The 24,129-nt window shown below is 47.1% G+C and overlaps 1 protein-coding gene across 1 annotated transcript in view; it reads left to right on the forward strand.

Moving 5' to 3' along the window:
* Positions 1-24,129, forward strand: part of gfra4a (GDNF family receptor alpha 4a) — a 395,952-nt gene that overhangs the window by 270,749 nt on the left and 101,074 nt on the right. The window contains exon 3 of the mRNA XM_046364670.1: positions 17,877-17,957. Coding sequence (XP_046220626.1) covers positions 17,877-17,957 — 81 coding nt within the window. The remainder of the gene's footprint in view (positions 1-17,876; positions 17,958-24,129) is intronic.

The following is a 24,129-nucleotide window of genomic DNA, read 5'->3' on the forward strand; positions in this document are numbered from 1 at the left end:
TCTCTCCTCCTTCCTCCTCCCTTCAAACCACTCTTCTCTCCTCCTTCCTCCTCCCTCCAAACCACTCTTCTCTCCTCCTTCCTCCTCCCTTCAAACCACTCTTCTCTCCTCCTTCCTCCTCCCTTCAAACCACTCTTCTCTCCTCCTTCCTCCTCCCTCCAAACCACTCTTCTCTCCTCCTTCCTCCTCCCTCCAAACCACTCTTCTCTCCTCCTTCCTCCTCCCTCCAAACCACTCTTCTCTCCTCCTTCCTCCTCCCTCCAAACCACTCTTCTCTCCTCCTTCCTCCTCCAAACCACTCTTCTCTCCTCCTTCCTCCTCCCTTCAAACCACTCTTCTCTCCTCCTTCCTCCTCCCTTCAAACCACTCTTCTCTCCTCCTTCCTCCTCCCTTCAAACCACTCTTCTCTCCTCCTTCCTCCTCCCTCCAAACCACTCTTCTCTCCTCCTTCCTCCTCCAAACCACTCTTCTCTCCTCCTTCCTCCTCCCTCCAAACCACTCTTCTCTCCTCCTTCCTCCTCCCTCCAAACCACTCTTCTCTCCTCCTTCCTCCTCCCTTCAAACCACTCTTCTCTCCTCCTTCCTCCTCCCTTCAAACCACTCTTCTCTCCTCCTTCCTCCTCCCTCCAAACCACTCTTCTCTCCTCCTTCCTCCTCCCTTCAAACCACTCTTCTCTCCTCCTTCCTCCTCCCTCCAAACCACTCTTCTCTCCTCCTTCCTCCTCCCTTCAAACCACTCTTCTCTCCTCCTTACTCCTCCCTTCAAACCACTCTTCTCTCCTCCTTCCTCCTCCAAACCACTCTTCTCTCCTCCTTCCTCCACCCTTCAAACCACTCTTCTCTCCTCCTTACTCTTCCCTTCAAACCACTCTTCTCTCCTCCTTCCTCCTCCCTTCAAACCACTCTTCTCTCCTCCTTACTCCTCCCTTCAAACCACTCTTCTCTCCTCCTTCCTCCTCCAAACCACTCTTCTCTCCTCCTTCCTCCACCCTTCAAACCACTCTTCTCTCCTCCTTCCTCCTCCCTTCAAACCACTCTTCTCTCCTCCTTCCTCCTCCAAACCACTCTTCTCTCCTCCTTCCTCCTTCAAACCACTCTTCTCTCCTCCTTCCTCCTTCAAACCACTCTTCTCTCCTCCTTCCTCCTTCAAACCACTCCTCTCCTCCTTCCTCCTTCAAACCACTCCTCTCCTCCTTCCTCCTTCAAACCACTCTTCTCTCCTCCTTCCTCCTCCAAACCACTCTTTTCTCCTCCAAACCACTCTTCCCTCCTCCTTCCTCCTTCAAACCACTCATCTCTCCTCCTTCCTCCTCCCTCCAAACCACTCATGTCTCCTCCTTCCTCCTCCAAACCACCCTTCTCTCCTCCTTCCTCCACCAAACCACTCATGTCTCCTCCTTCCTCCTCCAAACCACTCTTCTCTCCTCCTTCCTCCACCAAACCACTCATCTCTCCTCCTGACTCCTCCAAACCACTCATCTCTCCTCCTTCCACCTCTCAGCTCTTTTGGTGACCTCACAGTGGAACCACCTCATCTCTTTTGGTGACCTCACAGTGGAACCACCTCATCTCTTTTGGTGACCTCACAGTGGAACTACCTCATCTCTTCTGGTGACCTCACAGTGGAACCACCTCATCTCTTTTGGTGACCTCACAGTGGAACCACCTCATCTCTTTTGGTGACCTCACAGTGGAACTGTCACGTATACTCCCTCTCCGGCCTCTAGGTCATCAGGCTGCTGATTATCCCTCACACCTGTCACCATCGTAATTAGTAATTGCGCCTCATGACACTCACCTGGACTCCATCACCTCCTTGATTATCTTTCCTACAGTGGCTTACGAAATTATTCAACCCCCTTAGCATTTTTCCTATTTCATTGCATTTACATTACATTTTACATTTAAGTCATTTAGCAGACGCTCTTATCCAGAGCGACTTACAAATTGGTGCATTCACCTTATGACATCCAGTGGAACAGTCACTTTACAATAGTGCATCTAAATCTTAAAGGGGGGAGGGAATACTTATCCTATCCTAGGTATTCCTTAAAGAGGTGGGGTTTCAGGTGTCTCCGGAAGGTGGTGATTGACTCCGCTGTCCTGGCGTCGTGAGGGAGTTTGTTCCACCATTGGGGGGCCAGAGCAGCGAACAGTTTTGACTGGGCTGAGCGGGAGCTGTACTTCCTCAGTGGTAGGGAGGCGAGCAGGCCAGAGGTGGATGAACGCAGTGCCCTTGTTTGGGTGTAGGGCCTGATCAGAGCCTGGAGGTACTGAGGTGCCGTTCCCCTCACAGCTCCGTAGGCAAGCACCATGGTCTTGTAGCGGATGCGAGCTTCAACTGGAAGCCAGTGGAGAGAACGGAGGAGCGGGGTGACGTGAGAGAACTTGGGAAGGTTGAACACCAGACGGGCTGCGGCGTTCTGGATGAGTTGAAGGGGTTTAATGGCACAGGCAGGGAGCCCTTACGGCCTGGAATTAAGATAGATTTTGGGGGATTTGTATCATTTGATTGACACAGTATGCCTACCACTTTGAAGATGCAAGATCATTTTTCTTGTGAAACAAACAAGAAATAAGACCAAAAAAAATCCAACTTGATCGTGCATAACTATTCACCCCCCAAAGTCAATACTTTGTAGAGCCACCTTTCACAGCAATTACAGCTGCACATCTCTTGGGGTATGTCTCTATAAGCTTAGCACATCTAGCCACTGAGATTGTTGTCCATTCTTCAAGGCAAAACTGCTCCTGGTCCTTCAAGTAGGATGGGTTCCGCTGGTGTAGAGCAATCTTTAAGTCATACCACAGATTCTCAATTGGATTGAAGTCTGGGCTTTGACTAGGCCATTCCACAACATTTAAATGTTTCCCCTTAAACCACTTGAGTGTTGCTTTAGCAGTACTGTATGCTTAGGGTCATTGTCCTGCTGGAAGGTGAACCTTCGTCCCAGTCTCAAATCTCTTGAAGACTGAAACAGGTTTCCCTCAATAATTTCCCTGTATTTATATATAATATAATATATATTTAACACCATCCATCATTCCTTCAAGTCTGACCAGTTTCTCAGTCCCTTCATGTGTTTGGGGAGTCTCCCACATATCTTTTGGCCAACACCAAACGCGTTTGCTTATTATTTTCTTTAATTAAGGATTGGCTTTTTTCTGGCCACTCTTCAGTGTACAGCTCCAATCTCTGCTGTGGAGCTTTTCAGCTCCTTCAGGGTTATCTTTGGTCTCTTTGTTGCCTCTCTGATTAATGCCCTCCTTGCCTGGTCTGTGAGTTTTGGTGGGTGGCCCTCTCTTGGGAGGTTTGTTGTGGTGCCATATTCTTTCCATTATTTAATAATGGATGTAATGGTGCTCCGTGGGATGTTCAAAGTTTCAGATACTTCTTTATAACCCAACCCTGATCTGTACTTCTGCACAACTTTGTCCCTGACCTGTTTGGGGAGCTCCTTGGTCTTCATGGTGCCCCTTGCTTTGTGGTGTTGAAGACTCTGGGGCCTTTCAGAACAGGTGTATATACAGTTGAAGTCGAAAGTTTACATACACTTAGGATGGAGTCATTAAAACACGTTTTTCAACCACTCCACACGGTGGTCCTTCTGTAGCTCAGTTTGTAGAGCATGGCGCTTGTAACGCCAGGGTAGTGGGTTCGATTCCTGGGACCACCCATACGTAGAATGTATGCACATATGACTGTAAGTCGCTTTGGATAAAAGCGTCTGCTAAATGGCATATATTATTATTATTATTATTGTTAAACAAACTATAGTTTTGTCAAGTCGGTTAGGACATCTACTTTGTGCATGACACAAGTAATTTTTCCAACAATTGTTTACAGACAAATGATTTCACTTGTAATTCACTGTTTCACAATTCCAGATGGTCAGGAGTTTACATACACTAAGTTGACTGTGCCTTTAAACAGCTTGGAAAGTTCCAGAAAATTATGTCATGGCTTTAGAAGCTTCTGATAGGCTAATTGACATCATTTGAGTCAATTGGGGGTGTACCTGTGGATGTATTTCAAGGCCTACCTTCAAACTCAGTGCCTCTTTGCTTGACTTCACGGGAAAATCAAAATAGATCAGCCAAGAACTCAGAAAATAAATTGTAGACCTCCACAAGTCTGGTTCATCCTTGGGAGTAAATTCCAAACGCCTGAAGGTACCACGTTCATCTGTACAAACAATAGTACGCAGTATAAACACCATGCAGCCGTCATACCGCTCAGGAAAGAGATGCGTTCTGTCTCCTAGAGATTAACGTACTTTGGTACGAAAAGTGCAAATCAACCCCAGGACAACAGCAAAGGACCTTGTGAAGATGCTGGAGGAAACAGGTACAAAAGTATCTATGGCCACAGTAAAACGAGTCCTATATCGACATAACCTGAAATGCCACTCAGCAAGGAAGAAGCCACTGCTCCAAAACCACCATGTAAAAGCCAGACTACGGTTTGCAACTGCACATGGGGACAAAGATCATACTTTTTGGAGAAATGTTCTCTGGTCTGATGTGTTTGGAGGAAAAAGGCAGAGGCTTGCAAGCCGAAGAGCACGGTCCAAACTGTGAAGCATGGGGGTGGCAGCATCATGTTGTGCGGGTGCTTTGTTGCAGGAGGGACCGGTGCACTTTACAAAATAGATGCCATCATGACGTCGTGAAATTATGTGGATCTATTGAAGCAACATCTCAAGGCATCTGTCAGGAAGTTAAAGCTTTGTCGCATGTAGGTCGTCCAAATGGACAACGACCCCAAGCATACTTCCAAGGTTGTGGCCAAATGGCTTAAGGACAACAAAGTCAAGGTATTGGAGTGGCCATCACAAAGCCCTGACCTCAATCCTATAGAAAATTTGTGGGCAGAACTGAAAAAGCGTGTGCGAGCAAAAAGGCCTACAAACTGTCATGTTTTGTCTTATATTGTCTTGTCATTTTGCTTTTCCTTCTGTTCGTTTTCCCCCTGCTGGTCTTTTTAGGTTCGTTCCCCTTTTTACATTTACATTACATTTACATTTAAGTCATTTAGCAGACGCTCTTATCCAGAGCGACTTACTTCTCTCTCCCTCTCTCTCTCTCTTCTCTCTATCGTTCCGTTCCTGCTCCCAGCTGTTCCTATTCCCCTAATCAATCATTTAGTCTTCCCACACCTGTTCCCTATCTTTTCCCCTGATTAGAGTCCCTATTTCTCCCCTTGTTTTCCGTTTCTGTCCTGTCGGATCCTTGTATATTGTTCACCGTGCTGTGTCTTTGTATCGCCCTGTCGTGTCGTGTTTCCCTCAGATGCTGCGTGGTGAGCAGGTGTCTGAGTCTGCTACGGTCAAGTGCCTTCCCGAGGCAACCTGCAGTTTATTATCGAGTCTCCAGTCAGTTCTCGTGATTACGAGTGAAATTGTTTTTATGCTTTATTTACCGCTCCGATTTGTCTAGGAGTATTGCTATTTCCTTAAACTGGATTAAAGACTCTGTTTTCGCCAAGTCGTTTTTGGGTCCTCATTCACCTGCATAACAGAAAGATCCGACCAAAGAATGGACCCAGCGACTACAGACGCTCGTAACACTGCCGTCGAGATCCAAGGAGCCATGCTCGGCAGACACGAGCAGGAATTGTCTGCTGCTCGTCATGCCATGGAGAACCTGGCCGCTCAGGTTTCCGACCTCTCTGGACAGTTCCAGAGTCTTCGTCTCGTGCCACCTGTTACTTCCTGGTCTGCCGAGCCTCCGGAACCTAGGGTTAATAACCCACCTTGCTACTCCGGGCAGCCCAAGGAGTGCCGCTCCTTTCTCACCCAGTGTGATATTGTGTTCTCTCTCCAACCCAACACATACTCTAGAGAGAGAGCTCGGGTTGCTTACGTCATTTCACTCCTTACTGGCCGGGCTCGAGAGTGGGGCACAGCTATCTGGGAGGCAAGGGCTGATTGTTCAAACAATTACCAGAACTTTAAAGAGGAGATGATTCGGGTTTTTGACCGTTCAGTTTTTGGTAGGGAGGCTTCTAGGGCCCTGGCTTCCCTATGCCAAGGTGATCGATCCATAACGGATTACTCTATAGAGTTTCGCACTCTTGCTGCCTCTAGTGACTGGAACGAGCCGGCGCTGCTCGCTCGTTTTCTGGAGGGACTCCACGCAGTGGTCAAAGATGAGATTCTCTCCCGGGAGGTTCCTTCCAGTGTGGACTCTTTGATTGCTCTCGCCATCCGCATAGAACGACGGGTAGATCTTCGTCACCAAGCTCGTGGAAGAGAGCTCGCATCAACGGTGTTTCCCTGCTCCGCTTCGCAACGATCTCACCTCCTCTGGCTCAGAGACTGAGCCCATGCAGCTGGGAGGTATTCGCATCTCGACTAAGGAGAGGGAACGGAGGATCACCAACCGCCTGTGCCTCTATTGCGGATTTGATGGACATTTTGTCAATTCATGTCCAGTAAAAGCCAGAGCTCATCAGTAAGCGGAGGGCTACTGGTGAGCGCTACTACTCAGGTCTCTCCATCTAGATCCTGTACTACTATGTCGGTCCATCTACGCTGGACCGGTTCGGGTGCTACATGCAGTGCCTTGATAGACTCTGGGGCTGAGGGTTGTTTCATGGACGAAGCATGGGCTCGGAAACATGACATTCCTTTCAGACAGTTAGACAAGCCTACGCCCATGTTCGCCTTAGATGGTAGTCATCTTCCCAGTATCAGATTTGAGACACTACCTTTAACCCTCACAGTATCTGGTAACCACAGTGAGACTATTTCTTTTTTGATTTTTCGTTCACCTTTTACACCTGTTGTTTTGGGTCATCCCTGGCTAGTATGTCATAATCCTTCTATTAATTGGTCTAGTAATTCTATCCTATCCTGGAACGTTTCTTGTCATGTGAAGTGTTTAATGTCTGCCATCCCTCCCATTTCTTCTGTCCCCACTTCTCAGGAGGAACCTGGCGATTTGACAGGAGTGCCGGAGGAATATCATGATCTGCGCACGGTCTTCAGTCGGTCCCGAGCCAACTCCCTTCCTCCTCACCGGTCGTATGATTGTAGTATTGATCTCCTTCCGGGGACCACTCCTCCTCGGGGTAGACTATACTCTCTGTCGGCTCCCGAACGTAAGGCTCTAAAGGATTATTTGTCTGTGTCTCTTGACGCCGGTACCATAGTGCCTTCTTCCTCTCCGGCCGGGGCGGGGTTTTTTTTTTTAAGAAAAAGGACGGTACTCTGCGCCCCTGCGTGGATTATCGAGGGCTGAATGACATAACGGTTAAGAATCGTTATCCGCTTCCCCTTATGTCATCAGCCTTCGAGATTCTGCAGGGAGCCAGGTGCTTTACTAAGTTGGACCTTCGTAACGCTTACCATCTTGTGCGCATCAGAGAGGGGGACGAGTGGAAAACGGCGTTTAACACTCCGTTAGGGCATTTTGAGTACCGGGTTCTGCCGTTTGGTCTCGCCAATGCGCCAGCTGTTTTTCAGGCATTAGTTAATGATGTTCTGAGAGACATGCTGAACATCTTTGTTTTTGTCTACCTTGACGATATCCTGATTTTTTCACCGTCACTCGAGATTCATGTTCAGCACGTTCGACGTGTTCTCCAGCGCCTTTTAGAGAATTGTCTCTACGTGAAGGCTGAGAAGTGCTCTTTTCATGTCTCCTCCGTTACTTTTCTCGGTTCCGTTATTTCCGCTGAAGGCATTCAGATGGATTCCGCTAAGGTCCAAGCTGTCAGTGAGTGGCCCGTTCCAAGGTCACGTGTCGAGTTGCAGCGCTTTCTAGGTTTCGCTAATTTCTATCGGCGTTTCATTCGTAATTTCGGTCAAGTTGCTGCCCCTCTCACAGCTCTTACTTCTGTCAAGACGTGTTTTAAGTGGTCCGGTTCCGCCCAGGGAGCTTTTGATCTTCTAAAAAAACGTTTTACGTCCGCTCCTATCCTCGTTACTCCTGACGTCACTAGACAATTCATTGTCGAGGTTGACGCTTCAGAGGTAGGCGTGGGAGCCATTCTATCCCAGCGCTTCCAGTCTGACGATAAGGTTCATCCTTGCGCTTATTTTTCTCATCGCCTGTCGCCATCTGAACGCAACTATGATGTGGGTAACCGCGAACTGCTCGCCATCCGCTTAGCCCTAGGCGAATGGCGACAGTGGTTGGAGGGGGCGACCGTTCTGTCGTTCTGTCGTTTTGTCGTTTGGACAGACCATAAGAACCTTGAGTACATCCGTTCTGCCAAACGACTTAATGCTCGTCAAGCTCGTTGGGCGTTATTTTTCGCTCGTTTCGAGTTTGTGATTTCTTACCGTCCGGGTAGCAAGAACACCAAGCCTGATGCCTTATCCCGTCTTTTTAGTTCTTCTGTGGCTTCTACTGATCCCGAGGGGATTCTTCCTTATGGGCGTGTTGTCGGGTTGACAGTCTGGGGAATTGAAAGACAGGTTAGGCAAGCACTCACGCACACTGCGTTGCCGCGCGCTTGTCCTAGTAACCTTCTTTTCGTTCCTGTTTCCACTCGTCTGGCTGTTCTTCAGTGGGCTCACTCTGCCAAGTTAGCTGGTCATCCCGGTGTTCGAGGCACTCTTGCTTCTATTCGCCAGCGCTTTTGGTGGCCGACTCAGGAGCGTGACACGCGCCGTTTCGTGGCTGCTTGTTCGGACTGCGCGCAGACTAAGTCAGGTAACTCTCCTCCTGCCGGTCGTCTCAGACCGCTCCCCATTCCTTCTCGACCATGGTCTCACATCGCCCTAGACTTCATTACCGGTCTGCCTTTGTCTACGGGGAAGACTGTGATTCTTACGGTTGTCGATAGGTTCTCTAAGGCGGCACATTTCATTCCTCTCGCTAAACTTCCTTCCGCTAAGGAGACGGCACAAATCATCATCGAGAATGTGTTCAGAATTCATGGCCTCCCGTTAGACGCCGTTTCAGACAGAGGTCCGCAATTCACGTCACAGTTTTGGAGGGAGTTCTGTCGTTTGATTGGTGCGTCCGTCAGTCTCTCTTCCGGGTTTCATCCCCAGTCTAACGGTCAAGCAGAGAGGGCCAATCAGACGATTGGTCGCATACTACGCAGCCTTTCTTTCAGAAACCCTGCGTCTTGGGCAGAACAGCTCCCCTGGGCAGAATACGCTCACAACTCGCTTCCTTCGTCTGCTACTGGGTTATCTCCGTTTCAGAGTAGTCTGGGTTACCAGCCTCCTCTGTTCTCATCCCAGCTTGCCGAGTCCAGTGTTCCCTCCGCTCAAGCGTTTGTCCAACGTTGTGAGCGCACCTGGAGGAGGGTGAGGTCTGCACTTTGCCGTTACAGGGCACAGACTGTGAGAGCCGCCAATAAACGTAGGATTAAGAGTCCTAGGTATTGTTGCGGCCAGAGAGTGTGGCTTTCCACTCGCAACCTTCCTCTTACGACAGCTTCTCGTAAGTTGACTCCGCGGTTCATTGGTCCGTTCCGTGTCTCCCAGGTCGTCAATCCTGTCGCTGTGCGACTGCTTCTTCCACGACATCTTCGTCGCGTCCATCCTGTCTTCCATGTCTCCTGTGTCAAGCCCTTTCTTCGCACCCCCGTTCGTCTTCCCTCCCCCCCCTCCCGTCCTTGTCGAGAGCGCACCTATTTACAAGGTACGTAGGATCATGGACATGCGTTCTCGGGGACGGGGTCACCAATACTTAGTGGATTGGGAGGGTTACGGTCCTGAGGAGAGGAGTTGGGTTCCGTCTCGGGACGTGCTGGACCGTTCACTGATTGATGATTTCCTCCGTTGCCGCCAGGATTCCTCCTCGAGTGCGCCAGGAGGCGCTCGGTGAGTGGGGGGGGTACTGTCATGTTTTGTCTTATATTGTCTTGTCATTTTGCTTTTCCTTCTGTTCGTTTTCCCCCTGCTGGTCTTTTTAGGTTCGTTCCCCTTTTTCTCTCTCCCTCTCTCTCTCTCTTCTCTCTATCGTTCCGTTCCTGCTCCCAGCTGTTCCTATTCCCCTAATCAATCATTTAGTCTTCCCACACCTGTTCCCTATCTTTTCCCCTGATTAGAGTCCCTATTTCTCCCCTTGTTTTCCGTTTCTGTCCTGTCGGATCCTTGTATATTGTTCACCGTGCTGTGTCTTTGTATCACCCTGTCGTGTCGTGTTTCCCTCAGATGCTGCGTGGTGAGCAGGTGTCTGAGTCTGCTACGGTCAAGTGCCTTCCCGAGGCAACCTGCAGTTTATTATCGAGTCTCCAGTCAGTTCTCGTGATTACGAGTGGAATTGTTTTTTATGCTTTATTTACCGCTCAGATTTGTCTAGGAGTATTGCTATTTCCTTAAACTGGATTAAAGACTCTGTTTTCGCCAAGTCGCTTTTGGGTCCTCATTCACCTGCATAACACAAACCTGACTCAGTTACAACAGCGCTGTCAGGAGTGGGCCAATTTTCACCCAACTTTTGGAAGGCTACCCGAAACATTTGACCCAAGTTCAACAATTTAAAGACAATGCTACCAAATACAAATTGAATGTATGTAAACTTCGGACCCACTGGGAATGTGATGAAAGAAATAAAAGCTGAAATAAATCATTCTCTCTACTATTATTCTGACATTTCACATTCTTAAAATATAAGATATATAATATCGTCCCACCTCGACAACAGCCAGTGAAAATAGGCGCCAAATTCAAAACAACAGAAATCCCATAATTAAAATTCCCCCAAAAAAATGTTTTGGGGGGGAATTTGTTAGGTTATGTTAGGTCAGTGCCTAGTCACAGAAAACCATACAGACATTTTCCAACCAAGGAGAGGTGTCACAAAAGTCAGAAATGAATCACTTACCTTTGATGATCTACATCTGGTGGCACTCCCAGGTCTCCACGTTAGACAATAAATGTTTGTTTTGTTTGATAATGTCCCTCTTTATGTCCAAAAAGTTCAGTAATCCAAAGGCACAAAGTGCGCTCTCAACATCCAGACGAAAAGTCAAAAAAGTACAATAAAAGTTTGTGGGAACATGTCAAACGATGTTTAAAATCTTCAGGTTGTTTTTGTCATAAATAACCAATAATATGTCTGGAAATTTCCACTGGCTGTATCTCCCTCATTTTTCAGTGTACAAGCCTGAAACAATGCCTAAAGTCTGGCTACATGTAGAGGAAGCCATCATGAACTGGGTCCTAAGTCCTTGTGTGGTGGATAGGCTTTCAATGGAAAAACAGACTTTCCAAATAATGGTACTTACTGGATGGATTTTCCTCAGGTTTTCCTCAGGTTTTTGCCTGCCATATCAGTTCTGTTATACTCAGACATTATTTTAACAGTTTTGGAAACTTTGGAGTGTTTTCTATCCAAATCTACCAATTATATGCAATTATATGCATATCCTAGCTTCTGGGCCTGAGTAGCAGGCAGTTTAATTTGGGCACGCTTTTCATCCAAAATTCCGAATGCTTCCCCCTACCCTATTGAAGTTGAATGCCAGGAATTGTGAACCACTGAGTTTAAATGTGTTTAAATGTGTTTGCCTAAAGTGTATGTCAACTTCTGACTTCAACTGTATTACTGAGATCATGTGACAGATCATGTGACACAGGTGGACTTTATTTCACTAATTATGTGTCTTCTGAAGGTAATTGGTTGTATCAGATCTTATTTAAAGGCTTCACAGTAAAGGGGGTGAATACATCCGCACCCACCATTTTTCTGGTGTTTATTGTTTTTACATTTCACTTCACCAATTTGGACTATTTTGTTCATGAAATCCATTCATTAGTAAAAATCTATTTAAATTCCAGGTTGTAATGCAACAAAATAGGAAAAATGCCAAGGGGGGTGAATACTTTTGCAAGACGCTGTGTATCTGTCACTCTACTTCGTTCCTCAGGTGTTATTGACTCTGTTTTCAAGTTGGTGAGTATTTTGGGTTCATTGTTTTGATTATTTATTAAAACACTCACTCCCTGTACCTGCTTACCGACTCTCAGCGCACTCATTACAAGAAAAAGAATGTTATTTTAACTTCATATTCTCAGCAAGACCAGATAGACCAACAATACATTGCACAAAAAGAAGAGTAAAGACTATTTTAAGAGAGAGAAGATAATTCATGCAAATGTATGCTGCTATTGAACAATAACTAGGCCCATTTGATTACCTTTGAAATTATCTTCTTTGAACTGCCGGATCGTTATAAATGGCTTGGAAGGATGGATTTGATTGTCCAGCATATTGTAAGTCGTTCATATGCTAATAATCCACACTGCTACCCAGCATTCATTATTCTTAGAGGAGCAGAACAAGCAATGGAACATGAATTGATCCTTTACCTTAGAAAAAATATCCTGATAGGATCGTCATTTTATTATTATTATTATTATTATTTATGATTTAAATTACAATTACAGCCCCAAGCTTGGCACACTTGTATTTGGGGAGTTTCTCCCATTCTTCTATGCAGATCCTCTCAAGCTCTGTCAGGTTGGATGGGGAGCGTCGCTGCACAGCTATTTTCAGGTCTCTCCAGAGATGTTTGATCAGGGTTCAAGTCCGAGCTCTGGCTGGGCCACTCAAGGACATTCAGAGACTTGTTCCGAACCCACTCTTGGGTTGTCTTGGCTGTGTGCTCAGGGTCGTTGTCCTGTTGGAAGGTGAACCTTCACCTCAGTCTGAGGTTTTGAGCGCTCTGGAGCAGGTTTTCATTAAGGATCTCTCTGTACTTTACTTTACTCTGTTCATCTTTGCCTCGATCCTGACTAGTCTCCCAGTTCCCGCCGCTGAAAAACATCCCCACAGCATGATGCTGCCACCACCATGGTTCACAGTAGGGACTTTGCCAGGTTTCCTCCAGACTTGACGTTTGACATTCAGGCCAAAAAGTTCAATCTTTGTTTCATCAGACCAGATAATCTTGTTTCTCATGGTCTGAAAGTCTATAGGTGCCTTTTGGCAAACTCCACGTGGCTTTTACTGAGGAGTGGCTTCCGTCTGGCTTTCTGTCTGGCCACTGTACCATGAAGGCCTGATTGATGGGTTACTGTAGAGATGGTTGTTCTTCTGGAAGGTTCTCCCATCTTCACAGAATAACTTTGGATCTCTGTCAGAGTGACCATTGGGTTCTTGGTCACCTCCCTGACCAAGGCCCTTCTTCCCTGATTGCTCAGTTTGGCCGGCCGGCCAGCTCTATGAAGAGTCTTGGAGGTTCCAAACTTCTTCCATTTAAGATTAATGGAGGCCACTGTTATTGGGGACCTTCAATGCTGCAGAAATATTTCGGTAGCCTTCACCCAGATCTGTGTCTCGACACAATCCTGTCTCTGAGCTACGAACAATTCCTTCGACCTCATGGCTTGGTTTTTGGTCTGACATGCACTGTCAACTGTGGGACCTTATATAGATATGTCGACAGGTGTGTGCCTTTCCAAATCATGTGCAATCAACTGAACTTGCCACAGGTGGACTCCAATCAAGTTGTAGAAACATCAAGGATGATCAATGGAAACAGGATCCACATGAGCTCAATTTCAAGTCTCATAGCGAAGGTCTGAATACTTATGTAAATAACGTATGTGTTTTTTATTTGTGGAAAGGAATACTTTCCAAATGCATTATTATTATAGTTATAGTTTTTATTTTTATTATAGTTTTTCATGAGTTTTTACACAGCCAATTTGTTTACTTTGTGGCTACAGAATCTAGTGGAAACCCAAACTCAAGGACAAAAACGTATTTGAACAATATACATTTGACTTTATTTACAAACACAATTAGGGATTTCCATTCTTCGAAGCTTTGGCACAGACCTTTTGTATTTCCCTCAGCTTTTTTTTGTTTGTTTTATAGTGAATGGTTGGTGTTAATGTCTGGAGTAAAAACTAGATCAAACTGAAATAGATTCTTTAAAAGGAAAATACATTTGTAGAACTAGATAGATAGATAGATAGATAGATAGATAGATAGATAGATAGATAGATAGATAGATAGATAGATAGATAGATAGATAGATAGATAGATAGATAGATAGATAGATAGATAGATAGATAGATAGATAGATAGATAGATAGATAGATAGATAGATAGATAGATAGATAGATAGGTCTAGATGAGTATAGGCTGGTTTTAGCCTTCAGACTTTATGTAATTACATGAACTAATTAATGTAAAAAAACATGTATTATGAATGAATTATAAACTGTAAGGGAGTGCTTAACTGGCAGCAGGGAAGTCTGGGTAATCATTATTCATAAAACCACCGGAAACCAGAACAACAAAACCCGTGGCGCACCAGAGAAAATGTGCACTTACAATAAACAATTCCGCACAAAAGACATGGGGGGAACAGAGGGTTCACACAACATGTAATGAGGGAATTGAGACCAGGAGGACAAAACAAAAGGAAAATGAAAAGTGGATCGATGATGGCCTATAGACAGGCGACGCCGACCGAACAAGGAGAGGAACCGACTTCGGCGGAAGTTGTGACATAAAAGCATTTATTTTAGGCCTTAACTGAACCAATGATATTCTGCCATATGAACAATACAATGTTTGTAGCCTGGTGATTTAATGATTTAATGATTTAATGATTTAACATGATTCAATGATTTAACGTGATTTAATGATTTAATGATTTAATGATTTAATGATTTAATGATTTAACATGATTTAATGATTTAATGATTTAACATGATTTAATGATTTAACGTGATTTAATGATTTAACATGATTCAATGATTTAACATGATTTAACATGATTTAATGATTTAACGTGATTTAATGATTTAACATGATTCAATGTTTTAACATGATTTAATGATTTAACATGATTCAATGATTTAACGTGATTTAATGATTTAACATGATTCAATGTTTTAACATGATTTAATGATTTAATATGATTTAATGATTTAACATGATTCAATGATTTAACATGATTTAATATGATTTAATGATTTAACGTGATTTAATGATTTAACATGATTCAATGATTTAACGTGATTTAATGATTTAACATGATTTAATGATTTAACATGATTTAATGAAAAGCAGTAAACGTTTAATAACAGAGTCATGAACACAATCAGGAAACAGGAAACAGGAAACAGTTGTTTCACATATTTTGGTGTTATTATTATACCCCCTTTTTCTCCCAAATACGATTTTGTCTCATCACCGCTACAGAATCGGGCGAGGTGAAATTCAAGAGCCATGCGTCCTCAGAAACACGACGGTCACGGTCACGGTCATGGCCGGCTGTGACACAGCCTGGGATCGAACCTGAGGCTGTAGTGGCACCTCAGCACTGCAATGTAGTGCGTCACTCGGGAGGCCCCTGCTTCACGTTCTTGAATAACCGACTCATGAACACAATCATACAATAGGCTACAGCTGGCTTCACAAATCCCCAGTTTTTCACAGCTTCCCCGGTTCTTCACAGCTTCACTGGTTCTTCACAGCTTCACTGGTTCTTCACAGCTTCACTGGTTCTTCACAGCTTCCCCAGTTCTTCCCAGCTGCCCCAGTTCTTCCCAGCTGCCCCAGTTCTTCCCAACTGCCCCAGTTCTTCCCAGCTGCCCCAGTTCTTCCCAGCTGCCCCAGTACTTCCCAACTGCCCCAGTTCTTCCCAGCTGCCCCAGTTCTTCCCAGCTGCCCCAGTTCTTCCCAGCTGCCCCAGTTCTTCCCAGCTGCCCCAGTTCTTCCCAGCTGCCCCAGTTCTTCCCAGCTGCCCCAGTTCTTCCCAGCTGCCCCAGTTCTTCCCAACTGCCCCAGTTCTTCCCAGCTGCCCCAGTTCTTCCCAGCTGCCCCAGTTCTTCCCAGCTGCCCCAGTTCTTCCCAGCTGCCCCAGTACTTCACAGTTTCCCAGAGAAAGTGTAAAACAAATCAAAAGATATTTTAGATTTTTCAAAGTAGCCACCCTTTGCCTTGAAAACAACCTTGCACACACTTGGCATTCTCTCAACTAGCATCATTAGGGATGCTTTTCCAAGGAGTTCCCACATTGTTGGCTGCTCTTCCTTCAGTCTGCGGTCCAACTCATCCCAAACCATCTCAATTGGGTTGAGGTCGGGTGATTGTGGAAGCCAGATCATCTGATGCAGCACTCAATCACTATCCTTCTTGGTCAAATAGCCCTTACACAGCCTGGAGTTATGTGGTCATTGTCCTGTTGAAAAACAAATGATAGTCCCACTAAGCGCAAACCAGAAGGGATGGCATATCGCTGCAGAATGCTGTGGTAGACATGCTGGTGAAGTGTGCCTTGAATTTTAAATAAATCACCAGCAAAGCACCCCCACACCATCACACCTCCGCCATGCTTCACATTGGAAACCACACCATGCGAAGATCATCCATTCACCTACTCTGCGTCTCACAAAGACACAGAGGTTGGAACAAAAAAATCTCAAATTTGGACTCATCAGACCAAAGAACGTATTTCCACCGGTCTAATGTCCATTGCTCGTGTTTCTTGACACAAACAAGTCTCTTCTTTTCATTGTTGTCCTTTAGTAGTGGTTTTTTTTCAGAAATTCGACCATGAATGCCTGATTCACAGTCTCCTCTGAACAGTTGATGTTGAGCGCGACGTTACCTGAACGCCCATCTGCTGCCTACTAATCGTTAGCTGTCTTATCGGCTGCTACCTGAATAGGTCTATCAGAAAATTTGGGGTCACTATAACTATATCTATTTTGCCAATTGGATTGGCCCCCTCTACCACACGGAACCCCACTAATCTACCAACGGAAACGCATGAGGTGGCTAAAAACAGACCTCCATCCTATGGTAGCTTGCTACCGATGGCCCGGCTAGCTGTCTGTATCGCTGTTACCCCAACCAACCTCACTACTCACTGGACCCTTATGATCCCTCGGCTAAGCATGCCTCTCCTTAATGTCAATATGCCTTGTCCATTGCAGTTCTGGTTAGTGTTTATTGGCTTATTTCACTGTAGAGCCTCTAGCCCTGCTCATTATACCCTATCCAACCTTTCAGTTCCACCACCCACACATGCGATGACATCACCTGGTTTCAATGATGATTCTAGAGACAATATCTCTCTCATCATCACTCAATGCCTAGGTTTACCTCCACTGTATTCACATCCTACCATACCTTTGTCTGTACATTATACCTTGAAGCTATTTTATCACCCCCAGAAACCTCCTTTTACTCTCTGTTCCGGACATTCTAGATGACCAATTCTCATAGTTTTTATCCGTACCCTTATCCTACTCCTCCAAAAACTCTGAAATCTCCATCCCTAACTACAACATTTTCAGACAAGTTAGAACGGTCAAAGGGGGTCAAAAAAAATTCCCCGCATTGACTGACCTTCATGTTTTAAGTTGTTTCTCATTGCTTATTTGAGCTGTTCTTGCCATAATATGGACTTAGTCTTTTACCAAATAGGGCTTCTTCTGTATACCACCCCTACTTTCTCACAACACAACTGATTGGCTCAATCAAATTAAGAAGGAAAGAAATTCCACAAATTAACTTTTAACTTGGCACACCTGTCAATGTAAAAGCATTCCAGGTGACTACCCCATGAAATTGGTTTCAGAGAATGGCAAGAGTGTGCAAAGCTGTCATCAAGGCAAAGGGTGGCTACTTTGAAGAATATAAAATAATGTACAATAAATGTTGATTTGTTTAACACTTTTATGGTTACTACATGATTCCATATGTGTCATGTCATAGTTGTGATGTCTTCACTATTATTCTATAACGTAGAACATAGTAATAATAAAGACAAACCCTATAAATAGTACTGTAGACTGTCGCCAGGAAGGGTCAGGGGTTAAGGATCAGACATAGGATCTGGGAACCCTACTCGGTCAGAGCTTGAATTAATGTGCACTTATTTTAATGACTAAACATGTTGGGTGATTCTTCTTGAAAACATTCATTCCTCTTGTCAGGACTGAGCCTGGTGGAGAGTTACCCATACGAACCCGAAGAGAGAGGCTTCGACTACGTACGCCTGGCCTCCATCGCTGCAGGTGAGTCTGGTAGCAGTATAGATGACCTGACTGTCTCTGCCCTGGGAGTAGGTAGAGGGGGTAGGTAGAGGGGGTAGGTAGAGGGGCAGAACGTGAGTCTGGTAGCAGTATAGATGACCTGACTGTCTCTGCCCTGGGAGTAGGTAGAGGGGGTAGGTAGAGGGGCAGAACGTGAGTCTGGTAGCAGTATAGATGACCTGACTGTCTCTGTCCTTGGAGTAGGTAGAGGGGGTAGGTAGAAGGGCAGAACATGTATGGGGGTAGGTAGAGGGGCAGAACGTGTGTCTGTGGGGTAGGTGGAGGGGGTAGGTAGAGGTGCAGAATGTGTTTCTGGGGGGCAGCTATAGAGGGGCAGAATGTGTGTCTGGGGGCAGCTATAGAGGGGCATAATGTGTGTCTGGGGGTAGGTAGAGGGGCAGAATGTGTGTCTGGGGGCTGCTATAGAGTGACAGAATGTGTGTCTGGGGGCAGCTATAGAGGGGCAGAATGTGTATGGGGGTAGGTAGAGGGGCAGGATGTGTGTCTGGGGGCAGCTATAGAGGGGCAGAATGTGTATGGGGGTCAGGTAGAGGGGCAGAATGTGTGTCTGGGGGTAGGTAGAGGGGCAGAATGTGTGTCTGGGGGTAGGTAGAGGGGCAGAATGTGTGTTTGGGGGCAGGTAGAGGGGCAGAATGTGTGTTTGGGGGCAGCTATAGAGGGGCAGAATGTGTGTCTGGAGGGCAGGTAGAGGGGCAGAATGTGTGTTTGGGGGCAGCTATAGAGGGGCAGAATGTGTGTCTGGGGGCAGCTATAGAGGGGCAGAATGTGTGTCTGGGGGCAGCTATAGGGTGACAGATTGTGTGTCTGGGGGCAGGTAGAGGAGCAGAATGTGTGTCTGGGGGCAGGTAGAGGGGCAGAATGTGTGTCTGGGGGCAGCTATATATTGGCAGAATGTGTGTCTGGGGCAGCTATAGAGGGGCAGAATGTGTGTCTGGGGGTAGGTAGAGGGGCAGAATGTGTGTCTGGGGGGTAGGTAGAGGGCAGAATGTGTGTCTGGGGGCAGCTATAGAGGGGCAGAATGTGTGTCTGGGGGCAGCTATAGAGGGGGAGAATGTGTGTCTGGGGGGCAGGTAGAGGGGCAGAATGTGTGTCTGGGGGGCAGGTAGAGGGGCAGAATGTGTGTCTGGGGGCAGGTAGAAGAATGTGTGTCTGGGGGCAGCTATATATTGGCAGAATGTGTGTCTGGGGGCAGCTATAGAGGGGCAGAATGTGTGTCTGGGATGTAGGTAGAGGGGCAGAATGTGTGTCTGGGGGCAGCTATAGAGGGACAGAATGTGTGTCTGGGGGCAGCTATAGAGGGGCAGAATGTGTGTCTGGGGGCAGCTATAGAGGGGCAGAATGTGTGTCTGGGGGCAGCTATAGAGGGGCAGAATGTGGGTGTGTCTGGGGGCAGAATGTGTGTCTGGGGGCAGCTATAGAGGGGCAGAATGTGTGTCTGGGGGCTAGGTAGAGGGGCAGAATGTGTGTCTGGGGGCAGCTAGGGGGCAGAATGTGTGTCTGGGGGGCAGGTAGAGGGGCAGAATGTGTGTCTGGGGGTAGGTAGAGGGGCAGAATGTGTGTCTGTGTGGGGGGTAGGTAGAGGGCAGAATGTGTGTCTGGGGGGCAGGTAGGTAGGGGCAGAATGTGTGTCTGGGGGCAGGTAGAGGGGCAGAATGTGTGTCTGGGGCAGCTATAGAGGGGCGGAATGTGTGTCTGGGGGTAGGTAGAGGGGCAGAATGTGTGTCTGGGGGATAGGTAGAGGGGCAGAATGTGTGTCTGGGGGCAGCTATAGAGGGACAGAATGTGTGTCTGGGGGCAGCTATAGAGCGGCAAAATGTGTGTCTGGGGGCAGCTATAGAGGGGCAGAATGTGTGTCTGGGGGTAGGTAGAGGGCAGAATGTGTGTCTGGGGGCAGCTATAGAGGGGCAGAATGTGTGTTTGGGGGGCAGCTATAGAGGGGCAGAATGTGTGTCTGAGGGGTAGGTAGAGGGGCAGAATGTGTGTCTGGGGGCAGGTAGAGGGGCAGAATGTGTGTCTGGGGGTAGGTAGAGGGGCAGAATGTGTGTCTGGGGGTAGGTAGAGGGGCAGAATGTGTGTCTGGGGGGCAGGTAGAGGGGCAGAATGTGTGTCTGGGGGCAGGTAGAGGGGCAGAATGTGTGTCTGGGGGCAGGTAGAGGGGCAGAATGTGTGTCTGGGGCAGCTATAGAGGGGCAGAATGTGTGTCTGGGGGGTAGGTAGAGGGGCAGAATGTGTGTCTGGGAGGTAGGTAGAGGGGCAGAATGTGTGTCTGGGGGGCAGCTATAGAGGGGCAGAATGTGTGTCTGGGGGGCAGCTATAGAGGGGCAACTATAGAAGCAGCTGCCTCCTGGAGGGGTACCTGGGGTCAGTTATAGGGAGGCAGAATGTGCTGTTTGCCCTCAGGGAAAAACATAACTTTATCACCTATTTACATTAAATAGCAGCTCAGAGAGCCCATCTCAGACTGTCTATGGGGGAGCAGCAGAAGGGAACATGGCCAAGATGTTCAAATGTTCATAGATGACCAGCAGGGTCAGATAATAATAATCACAGTAGTTGTCGAGGGTGCAGCAAGTCAGCACCTCAGGAGTAAATGTCATTTGGCTTTTCATAGCAGATCATTCAGAGTCTCTCTACCACTCCAGCTGTCTCTAGAAAGTTGAAAACAGCAGGTCTGGGACAGGAAACATGTTCAGTGAACAGGTCAGGGTTCCATAGCCGCAGGCAGAACAGTTGAAACTGGAGCAGCAGCACAGCCAGGTGGACTGGGGACAGCAAGGAGTCATCAGGCCAGGTAGTCCTGAGGCATGGTCCTAGGGCTCAGGTCCTCCGAGAGAGAGAAAGAAAGAGAGAAAGAAAGAATTAGAGAGAGCATACTTAGATTCACACAGGACACCGAATAGGACAGGAGAAGTACTCCAGATATAACAAACTGACCCTAGCCCCCCGACACATAAACTACTGCAGCATAAATACTGGAGGCTGAGACAGGAGGGGTCAGGAGACACAGGAGAAACTGATTTTAAAGATAGCAGCCATCCCCCACAGAAACTGCCAGACAAAGTTTAATATCACAATGACTTTGTAAAGGCTAAACAAATATGGGATCAAATTGGATAAATCTGTTATGTAAAGATTGTCACTAGAGGAAAGACGTAAGTTGTCTCTTAATGTTATCACCCATTTATATTCAGTCAAATATGTAAGAACATAAATGTATATAGTGAGAAGGAAACATTCCCCCCTCCTTCAAACCAGCAGTGAAATTGTAACATAACTTCACCCCCCAGCTTGACATGTGGTCCTTCTGTAGCTCAGTTGGTAGAGCATGGCGCTTGTAACGCCAGGGTAGTGGGTTTGATCCCCGGGACCACCCATACGTAGAATGTATGCACACATGACTGTAAGTCGCTTTGGATAAAAGCGTCTGCTAAATGGCATATATTATTATTATTATTATTATTATTGACATGTCAAGTTTCAAGTTTCAGCTCGTGGCTGGGGTGGGTGGGATTGTGATGATGCCGTGGGTCTTCCTCAGGCACCGTTTCCAGTAGATTTCCTGGGTGGGTGGGATTGTGATGATGCCGTGGGCCTTCCTCAGGCACCGTTTCCAGTAGATTTCCTGGGTGGGTGGGATTGTGATGATGCCGTGGGCCTTCCTCAGGCACCGTTTCCAGTAGATTTCCTGGGTGGGAGCACTGGGCCGTCTTCACCACCAGCATGAGGCCGCCGTGGACGAAGACATTCCTATAACGTTCCAGGCCGTGATGCAACCGGGCAGGATGTACTCGCTGGTGCAGCGGTAGTGTTTGGATAGGACCCGGCCAAATTTGTTCAACCACCTTAGGAAGTAGAGATGCTCTTGCGCTCTCTTGACCAGAGTGACGGCTTTGTTATCACCACGTGGTTGGTGGATAACAAGTCGTCAGTGCTGTCAGAACTGCTGACTCTCTCTACTCTCCCATCCGTCCTCTGCTTCCTGAAGTCAACACCTTTGTTGTCATGACACCACAATTTCAGTTCACTTACCTCCTCCTGAGGCTGCATTCATTGTAGCTGGGGATTTTAACAAGGGTAATCTGAAAACAAGACTCCCTAAATTCTATCAGCATATCGATTGTGCTACCAGGGCTGGTAAAACCCTGGATCATTGTTATTCTAACCTCTGTGACGCATATAAAGCCCTTCCCCGCCCTTCTTTCGGAAAAGCTGACCACGACTCTATTTTGTTGCTCCCAGCCTATAGACAGAGACTAAAACAGGAAGCTCCCGCGCTCAGGTCTGTTCAACTATTAAAACATTCCCAAACCAGAAACCGTGGATTGATGGCAGCATTTGCGCGAAACTGAAAGTGCAAACCACTGCTTTTAACCAGGGCAAGGTGACCGGAAACATGACTGAATACAAACAGTGTTGCTATTCCCTCCGCAAGGCAATCAAACAGGCTTAGTGTCAGTATAAAGACAAAGTAGAGTCGCAATTCAACGGCTCAGACACAAGAGGCAGGGTCTACAGTCAATCACGGATTACAAAAATAAAACCAGCCCAGTCGCGGACCAGGATGTCTTGCTCCCAGGCAGACTAAATAACTTCTTTGCTCGATTTGAGGACAATACAGTGCCACTGACACTGCCCCTACCAAAACCTGCGGACTTTCCTGCAGCAGACGTGAGTGAAACATTTAAACGTGTTAACCCTCGCAAGGCTGCAGTCCCAGACGGCATCCCCAGCCACGTCCTCAGAGCATGCGCAGACCAGCTGGCTGGTGTGTTTACGGACATATTCAATCAATCCCTATCCCAGTCTGCTGTCCCCACATGCTTCAAGAGGGTCACCATTGTTCCTGTTCAATCCATTGCTGGCAAAAGGAAGCAGATGTGTTCTCATCGAACCAATCCTGATATTTCCTACCTATGTAGCCAATGGAGTGGGCCGCTGCCTTAAAGAGCACTGAGCTAATAGATGTCCACTTCTGTACAATGGGGTCCTCTGAGCTCAGAAGAGGCTCAATCTCTCTCACCCCACCCCCCCTAAGTTTTAGATGCACTATTGTTAAGTGACTGTCCCACTGGATGTCATAAGGTGAATGCACCAATTTGTAAGTCGCTCTGGATAAGAGCGTCTGCTAAATTACTTAAATGTAATGTAAATGTAATCTCCCTCAGTCTTTCAGCGAGAGAGCGATGAACTCATCCCTTACTGCAATCAGGGGCCAGTGTTTGGAGAGTGGGGGCATCCATGATGTAGTCAATCAGGGGCCAGTGTTTGGAGAGTGGGGGCATCCATGATGTAGTCAATCAGGGGCCAGTGTTTGGAGCGTGGGGGCATCTATGATGTAGCCAATCAGGGGCCAGTGTTTGGAGCGTGGGGGCATCTATGATGTAGCCAATCAGGGGCCAGTGTTTGGAGCGTGGGGGCATCTATGATGTAGCCAATCAGGGGCCAGTGTTTGGAGCGTGGGGGCATCTATGATGTAGCCAATCAGGGGCTAGTGTTTGGAGCGTGGGGGCATCTATGATGTAGCCAATCAGGGGCCAGTGTTTGGAGCGTGGGGGCATCTATGATGTAGCCAATCAGGGGCCAGTGTTTGGAGCGTGGGAGCATCTATGATGTAGCCAATATGGGGCCAGTGTTTGGAGCGTGGGGGCATCCATGATGTAGCCAATCAGGGGCCAGTGTTTGGAGCGTGGGGGCATCTATGATGTAGCCAATCAGGGGCCAGTGTTTGGAGCGTGGGGGCATCCATGATAATTTATATTTGTTCTCCTGCTGGAACAAGGTGTTAACAAGGTGTTAGTGATGATGAGATCGTACTCAGCACATAGAGTTAGCAGTTAGTATGCCGTTCTCATTGACCTGGCCAACACCATGCCTACCCAGCACTCTGACTCCATATCCTGCTATTCTGTCCCACCCTAGCGTTGAAGTCACCCAGCACTCTGACTCCATATCCTGTTCTTCTGTCCCACCCTAGCGTTGAAGTCACCCAGCACTCTGACTCCATATCCTGTTATTCTGTCCCACCCTAGCATTGAAGTCACCCAGCACTCTGACTCCATATCCTGCTATTCTGTCCCACCCTAGCGTTGAAGTCACCCAGCACTCTGACTCCATATCCTGCTATTCTGTCCCA

The sequence above is a fragment of the Oncorhynchus gorbuscha genome, linkage group LG10 (assembly GCF_021184085.1).
Source record: "Oncorhynchus gorbuscha isolate QuinsamMale2020 ecotype Even-year linkage group LG10, OgorEven_v1.0, whole genome shotgun sequence".
In the NCBI taxonomy this organism is placed as follows: Eukaryota; Metazoa; Chordata; class Actinopteri; order Salmoniformes; family Salmonidae; genus Oncorhynchus; species Oncorhynchus gorbuscha.